The sequence below is a fragment of the Artibeus jamaicensis genome, unplaced genomic scaffold (genome assembly GCF_021234435.1).
Source record: "Artibeus jamaicensis isolate MK-2021 breed Jamaican fruit bat unplaced genomic scaffold, CSHL_Jam_final scaffold_2172, whole genome shotgun sequence".
In the NCBI taxonomy this organism is placed as follows: domain Eukaryota; kingdom Metazoa; phylum Chordata; class Mammalia; order Chiroptera; family Phyllostomidae; genus Artibeus; species Artibeus jamaicensis.
Window position 1 is genome coordinate 3,466,868 of NW_026522031.1, and position 8,798 is coordinate 3,475,665.

At 44.0% G+C, this 8,798-nt stretch overlaps 1 protein-coding gene across 1 annotated transcript; it reads right to left on the reverse strand.

The window, feature by feature from the left end:
• Nucleotides 1-3,635: 3,635 nt before the first annotated feature.
• LOC119052926 (olfactory receptor 9A4) lies at nt 3,636-4,580 on the reverse strand. Its single transcript, XM_037150336.2, has one exon. The coding sequence runs from the start codon at nt 4,578-4,580 to the stop codon at nt 3,636-3,638; it is 945 nt and encodes a 314-aa protein (XP_037006231.2).
• Nucleotides 4,581-8,798: the final 4,218 nt, after the last annotated feature.

Here is an 8,798-nt window from a genome sequence, read left to right on the forward strand (position 1 = left end):
ATACTCCATTCATCACCTGGTTCTCACCTGGTTCCCACCTGGTTCCCACCTGGTTCCCTGCTGAGGGGCTCACTAATGACACTTTAGGTCTCCAAGTATGAGCTCCAACTCACATGCTGTATCTGGCAGCTCTTAAAATATGTGAATATTGCTCTGGCCAAATGGCTCAGGTGGTTGGAGCATCATCCTGTACACCAAAAGGCTGCAGGTTCAGTTCTCAGTCAGAGCACACACCTAGGTTATGGGTTTGCTCCCTGGTTGGGGCACGTGCAGGAGGCAACCAATTGAGGTTTCTCTTTCTCTATATATCTCAAATCAATAAGCATATCTTCAGATGAAGATTTTACATTTATACACACTCATATGTATATAGGTATGTAAATAGATACGTTTCTCCAGTGATGGTTACCTAAATAAATGGCCGTAAGCCTTTTGCGGAACATCTGCAGAAATCAGTCTGGGTTTTTCTGTCTTGGTGTCACAGAGTCCTGTTTCTGGTGCCTCAATTCTTCATCTGGTGATACTGGCTCTGAAAGCTGGTTGGCATCTGAAGACTGGGCCAAGGGACCATGGCTCCATTGGGATAGCTGACCTGAGGCTTTTCATTCATTCTCGATTTCTTTTGACTCTTATGCTAAGCGATCCTCCTGGTGGTCACCCACACAGCTGGCCCCATGAACTCCACATTCTGTTCGCCAAGTCTAAGGCCCAGGCGGCTCAGGTCTTTCCTGCCTGCCAGGGTGACTTTTTGCCAACAGGGCAGGTGTGTGTCCCTTGCGTCTGATGGGTAAGTGTAATCTTGTAGCCCCTTCCCGCCACTAGGAAACTCAGCTCCGCCACAGCATCTCCTAATAAAAGCCTCATGGATGTGCTCCTCAACCAACATCTCTATCACTGTACTGAACAGTGTCCACCAGGCGTCCCTCCCCAGGAACACAGGCAGCTGGTGGGTTTTTCAGACTTATATATGACATTATAATATTTCCACTTTTCCAAGCTTTTTGAGCCCTTCCTTCAGAGTCTTCCAAGGCAATTTTTGGCATCTTGACTTACTTCGATGTAGTCTGTCACTCTTTCCAAACTTCCATGAGTAAGCAAATAGCATATACCAGACCTGTTTCCCAGGAGCTCTGCCAAGGTGTTAATCCTGCATTTTCAGGGAGTGGCTCCATAACAACAACTGTCCCTTATTCAGCTTTATGTTCCAGCCACTCCCCTGATCCATGACCTTCTAGATTCCCTCCCAGGCAGGCTCCTGAGGCTTACGGCAGCTTTGATGTGTATAATCTCTTCTCTATTAGCAGCCTTAGCTCCTCCTCATAAGCCTCAGCTTACTTGGAGATGTAACCTAGTTTACTAATCTGGGAGAAGGAAAGAGATGGAAGCAGATACTGAGAAAGATAAGCACCACCTTATCTGAGGCCCCTGGCTATTCCTGACGTAAGGGAGGGGGCATGTCTTCCAATAGGAGAGGGTGAGAGAGTTTGGGGGAGTCTAGGTGGTCATGGTTCTCAACTGTATCTCCCCAGCAATCGGCACCCCGAGGTTGAGGGTCCTACCCATCCCCTACGAGGGCCCTGTCTTGGTAACAGGAGACTTGGTTAGCCTGAAGGAACCTTCTTTAAAACTCCATTGCTTTCATGATTTAATGCTGTCTGTTCTTCACTTTGTCTGTCCTCTGAGGACAAAGAGTGTCTCCTTACATGTTGCCAAAGAGGCCTTGGGACTGTCACATGTTGCTTCAGTGGAACTGAGCTTGTTTTCTCCCCTTAACAAATGTACTTCACAGACCCTACCAAATTCCAAAGTCCTTCTAGTTACTATTTTCTGCAAACCTCTCATACAATAGGCCACCAGAGAGAAAAGTCGTAACAATTGCATCTGCTGTAACATTCTTGGGCCTGTCTAAACTGCTAGAGATGGGTTCTTACTGACACTGGACCAACAACCCCCCTCCAGACTTCCTTCATGTGTGGCTGCTTTTGGGGCAACGTCCAGTGCCCAGTAATCTTGGGATCCCTAGAAAGTGAGCCTCAGACAGGAATTCCTGAGGAAGTAACTTCCTGTGGACCCCTCTCTGGGGAGGGAGACTGGCAACAGCAGAACGGACCAAGGGAAGAAAGATAATCAGAGATGGGATCTTGGTTGGAGACTAACTCAGCCTGGCCCTACGGGACCTTTGACCAAAGAGTTGGTCTCATGCGCAGGCAAATGGAATGGCCTATTGTGTCTCTCTGTCATTCAGTCAGTCTCTGTCTGCAGGAGGGTAGGTAGTTTATAGCTACAATATTTACAATAGCCAAGTGTTGGATTTAGCCTAAGTGACTACCAGTAGATGAATGGATGAAAAAACTGCAGCTCATCTACCCAGTGGAATACTATGCAACAGAAAGAAAGAAGGAACTCCTACCCTTTGAGACAGCATGGATGGAACTGGATACTATTATGCTAAATGAATAGGCCAGTTGGTAAAAGACAAATATTGTATGATCTCAGCTATAAGAGGAATCTGATGAGCAAAAGAAACTAATGAGCAAAACAGAACCAGAGACATGGAAACAGGGAACAGACTGACAGCTGACAGAGGAAAGGGGGCGAGGGGGAAGGGTGAAAGAAGGAGGAGCGAGTGGTCAAAGAGCATGTATGAATGACCCATGGACATGGACAACAGGGTACGGCCTAACTGTGAGAACGGGGGATGGGGTGGGATGGAGGAGGGTAAAGGGGGAAAATTGGAACAACTGTAATAAAATAAATAAGAGTGAAATAAAATCTAAAAAAATAAAACCTCCTGTGTGAATTGATTCCAGTTCAGCAAGGGCAATTCTCTGAAGAAGGAGCAGTCGGAAGCCCCTAGCAACCAACTCTCACAGCAGCTGGGGGGTAGCAGCAGTGACCTGGTGCAGAGAACTCCCAGGAGGGGGTACCAACAGCTTTCACTTCGACAACTACTTCCACAACATCACCTCAGAGAAGACAGACTTTCCTGACATCTTGTGAGAGACAGATCTCACATACAAATAGAATTGGCTCAAGTAACTAGACAGAAGAGTCAACATTGGGCACATTTCGAAAGCACTGTAGATAAATTATTTCACTCTTTGCGTGGGTAGGTTTAGAGCCCTGATTAATCTTCACAAAATCAGAAGAGCTCTTGTTATCCTTAGCACAGCTGCTAACATCGTATTCTCAAAAAAAATAAATGAACTATTAAAAGCAGAAGATTTTTAAAGGTTCGGCCCCTGTTTCTTATGTCTAAAAGTAATTAATTTTGTAGAGTGATAAAGAGGAGAAATTCGATTTAAAACCCAGCCACTTCTCAAGGAAACAAATTATAAGCAAATTAGTTGGGCTAATAGAACTGTACCCAGAAGTATGCATTTCTTTCCTTAGTTCCTCCTATACCACAAGGATGTGCTTCCTTGTGTTTATCAGAAAAAAACAAGGAGAAACTGAGGCTATGAGATTCCTGGGCAGAGCATGGGTTTCACTCTTACCTGCCTTGTCTGCTTTCAGGGGTACACACTGTTTGATGTTTACAATGATGGTGATGATGATAGAGGAGCTAGGGTTTCCTAAGTTACTAAATGATCCACAGTGAGGAGCCTACTGCCTAAAACTGACTAAGAAAATACCTAATCCTTGAAAAGTTGACAGCAGAGTTTCATAGTGTCCCAAAGGGCCTCTTTGACTTTGTCGTTTCGGAGGGTGAAGATGAAAGGGTTCAGGAAAGGGGTTACCACAAAAATCAGCAGGGAAACTATCTTATTGTACTCAGCTGCTTGCGTTTGCTTGGGTTTCACATAGAGGAACAGGCAGCTGCCGTAGCCGAGCACCACAAAGGTGAAGTGGGACGCACACGTGGAGAAGGCTTTCCTTCGGCCGGAGGCTGAGGGGATCTTGAGGATGGTGGAGATGATGTAAGTGTAGGAGACAACTGTTGGTGCCAGAGAACCAATAATAATGAAAATAGCCATTAAAAAAAGAATAAACTCTGTGAAAACAGTGTTGTCACAGGACAGTTTGAGCAGTTGCCCTCGGTCACAATAAAAATGGTCTAGCACGTTTGATTTGCAGTAAGTAACCTGAAACGTGGCGTAGACTGGCCAGATTTCACAAAGGAACCCAAACACCCACGACACACTTACCAGCCAGCTGCAGGTGTGGCTGTTCATAATGCTGTTGTACCTCAAAGGGTTACAGACAGCCACGTAACGGTCCACAGCCATGACTCCCAGTAATGCAAACTCCGTTGTCCCCAAAGAAAGGTACAGGAAGAGCTGGGCAATGCATCCTGCCAGAGATATTGTCTGCCTCCCGGGGAGCAGCAAGCCCCAGAGCATGATGGGGACGATGACGGATGTGATCAGGATCTCCAAGGCAGAGAGGTGGCTGAGGAAGAAATACATGGGGGACTGCAGACGCTTATCCACACAGACCACCGCGATGATGACCGTGTTTCCCATTAATGTCACTGAGTAGAAAAAGAGGAAGGCAGCAAAGAGCATGTGATGCAGTCCTTGGGAGCCAGGGAAGCCAAGGAGACAAAATTCAGTGGCACTAGAGTAATTGCTCATCATGTGGCCCATGCTTCTGCCCCTTGGGAAACACGAGTATCAAAAGAGAGGTGACACTGCTCCACATGCTCCTGCTCTCCAGAGAGAGAAGGAAGACAGATTAGGATGAGAAACTATTTTCTCCTGGTGATCAGGCGAGTAGCCCTACGCTCCACACAATGGCAAACCTAAATATTACCTCTTCTAATGTAGCTCAATGCTAGCTGTCTGGAATGGGGGGAGCCAGGTTCTTCTCTATTGGGATGAAGGAAACCTTCCCTTGTCTTTTCCCCCCTGGATGTGCCTTCTCACAGCAGACAGAGTCTACGTCACTTTAAACTGCTTCATTTTGTAGCTGAATCCATCAGTCCCTAGGAGTTTGTCTTATTTCCTCTTAGGTCAACTGTCCCTGATGATAAGTGGCATTCCAGACAATGTTCACAGCCTGGAACTTCAAACCCCACCCCTCACCTGTGCTGGTACCACATGGATCCACCTGGGCATCAGCAGGAAAGTGACAGGGAGTCCAGGAAAACATCTCCACCTTCCCCCAGACTCATAACCTCCATATCACAGAGCAGCAAGATCTCCAAATGGCAGCTCTGGCGTTTGGGATAATTTCCCAGAGCTGATTCATTCTCCTTTAAATCCATTTCCCCCCACAAAGTCTTGGGAGAAAGGAAAGATGGCATCTGGCACTGACGAAAATAGATGCCGGGCCGGCAGCTTCTTAGGACTCCCGGATCTCCATGCGTCACTCCATCCACCCTCTTACTCAAACGCCCCCCATCAGAGAACACTTTCCAATTCCCTTCCCCAAAGCAGGAAGGACATGTTCAACCTTGCACTCTAGTTTCTTTATAGCACCTGTTCCCTGATGTCAACTTATTGTATATGGTTGATTGTTTATTTCATTCTTTCATCTCATATGAAACAAATGCAGCAGCAAACAGAACAAACAAAACTCCCTACCCTGACCGATGTGGCTCAGTTGGTTGGAGCATCTCCCTGTGTGCACTGAAAGGTTATGGGCTCCATTACCAGTCAGGGTACATGCCTGGGTTGCAGGTTCAATCCCCAGTCAGGCAGCCTATGAAAGTCAACCAATCGATGTTTCTCTCTCACATTTGTGTCTCTCTTCTCCTCTCTCCCTCTCTTCCTTTCTGTCTAAAAAGCAATGAAAAAATGTCCTCAGGTGAGGAAAAAAAAAAAAATCCCTACCCTGTGGAGCTTATACTCATGTAGGGGGGTAAAGTCTAGACGATATCCAAAACAAGTAAAAATTATATAAAGATGTGGGTTTATTAATCATGTCATAGGAAAAATAAAGCAAGGAAAAAAGAGGGACAGAAAATTTATTTTTATTTATTCATTGTTCATCTCTGACATTAGACCATAACTCCATGAGGTGAGGATATGTTATATATATATATATATATATATATATATATATATATATATATATATATATATATTAAAATAAGCAGTGCTAAAATTTTTTCTTAGATGATCAATATATGGACATATGATGTATGACTCAATAGGTCTTGGTGCTTACCAGGGCTAATCAGCCCATATGCCTTTGATCTCTCTCTCCTTGGTCTCCCTTCCTGCCTTGCTTTACCATCTTCCCTTCCTGATGCAACCTCGCCACTATCACTGTGGCTCTTTTGCTGGTGGGCAAACATGCCTTAAGGGCAGAACTGACCAAAGAGCTCGGAAGCCTGCTTTTCCACAAACTCTGCATTACCAGCATGAGATGAAGATGAAACAGAAGGACCCTGACCAATGTCAAAGGGCTGTGTCTGTCCCTAGCATTGGGTCAGAGAAGAACTGCACCTATTCTCTGCTAAGCAAGGAGGACTTGGAAATGAACCCATCTTGCTGTTACTGCCCCAGCCTACTCTTCAAGCTCTAGGTGTCCTGGTGTTCAACAGCAGCCTGACCCAGAGCACACCATCTTACCCTTTCCTCCATAGAGGAGAAAGCTGAGAAGACACTCACCTCCAGGCTTCCCCACCACGTGTAATGTTCTCTGGGGCTCGGCCAAGGCCAACTCCTGTCTGGCTACCACTGAGCTCTGCACAGGGGCCAGAGCTGCTGTCACCACTCATGATGAAAAAGGAAACTGTCCTCAGGGAGGAGCTTAGGGAAAGCCCCCAAATAACAGTGTTGTGGGGTGCTGAGAGTCTCTCTCTCCTGCCCTTCTACCTCTCTCCTTCCCAAGGGGACTTGTCCCTGAGATACCCATTCTTAATTAGAGCAGGTTCATGGTGTCCCTGAGCAATCAGTCTGGAAAGAGCAGAACAAACTTAGTTATGCCTGTTTTGACCAATTAAGTTTCAGAACTTTTTCAAGTTTTTGTTTAATGCAAAGACATGAAATCTCACCAAGCAGAAGCTTCTGAGTTCCAGGGCTGCCCTTTCCAAGGACCCAAGTCTAGGCTTCCAGAAGATGTCTCAAATTCTAAGCAGATCACCACCCTGATTTTCATCCACAGCCCCCCCCCCGATTCCCTTAGCTACTTGGAGCTAAAATCAGCCCCTAATTTCCAATAGGAGACATCACGCTGACCTCTAAAACATACACTGATATCTTTAAAAGCCTACATACTAGTCTCATTCAAAGCCTTAACTTCACCAAACATCTATGAAGCCTGATTTCTCCTTCAGTCATTGTGCAGAGGCCCCTATTTCTAAATGATTGTGTGGGCCCTCCAGAACACTGTGGGGAGGTTCTGCCTCTAAATTCAATTCCACTCTCTGGTGCTGTCTCAGGGTTCCACTTCTCAGAACATATGTGCACCTGCATGTGTTCAAGCAAGAGTCTTTCAGCCTTTTATTTCTATAGCCTGACCCTAATTACCACCAAATGAGCACTTGAAAGTGTGGAGCACATAAGGACAACCCAATGCAGACAGTTACATTTACAATGCAAATCGGAAATCTGCCTGGTGCTGGAGGGAGACAGAAAAAAGTGAGAGTTACAAAACCTTATCTGGATTTGGGATTTCATTTCCAGTCTACCTATTAAATCTGAGAATATCAATTGGTGGAGAAGGGCATAAATTAGGAGTCTTCCTTCCAATTCCTCAGATTACCCAAATCCAACCAGGTTGCCACATAACCTTGGAGGAATTTCCTAAGCCTTTTTTCCTTTTTTTTTTTGTTGTCTTCAATTACAGTTGTCCCCATTTCCCCATTACTCTCCTTGCCCTACTCACCCCCACTTCCCACATTCAATTCCCCCCTACCATTGTCTTTATCCATGGGTCCTTCATACATGTTTCTTGATGACCCTTCCCCTTCTTTGCCCTGTTATCCTCTTCCCCCTTCTTGTCTGGTTATTGTCAGTTTGTTCTTTCTTTCTATGTCTCTGGTTCAATTTTGCTCACTTGTTTCTTTTGTTGATTAGGTTCCATTTATAGGTGAGATCATATGGTATTTGTCTTTTACCGCCTGGCTTATTTCACTTAGCATAATACTCTTAAGTTCCATCCATGCTGTCACAAAGGGTAGGAGTTCTTTCTTTCTGCTGCATAGAATTCCATTGTGTAAATGTACTACACTTTTTAAAATCTACATATTTTTTCAAGAAAATACTGTGAAAAATCACTTTTAAATGCTTTTCTCTCTCACTTACCAGTTATATAAGATGGTCTCATACCGGTACATATGCCTTCTTCTTTGCATAATATTTCATTATATGAGTGTCCCATTCTTTATTAGCCCTCTATTAATCAATTTTTGTTCCCATTTTTATTATGAAAAATGATGCTATAAGTATACTTAGACATTTACAAGTCCATACACATTTATATTAGCTGAAATAAATTTGTAGGGTTCGAATTTCTAGGTCAAAAGATATATATATTATAGCCATTGTTTTTTACTGGCACCATTTGATCCTTCAGAGGTTTTGGATTGATTTGCAAATCACTAAGATTACATGGAGAAGAGCACTCTTGATTTCCTGATTCACTACAAACCAAGGATATAATCAAAATTTTATTTTAATTTGAAATTAAAGAGAACAAAAATAAGATACCTTTTAAAAGTAACCATTTAAAAAATGTTAATGAAATGAGAAATCTTTTGCAAGATAAAAATGATCAAAACTGTCTAGAAAAAAGAACTGAAATTTTTTAATTGTAAAATAAATTAATTCATAATTAATATTCTTCCCACACAGAAGACTACCAGTTAAAGTAGTTTTACTGGTGTGTTCTGATACCAATCCTAC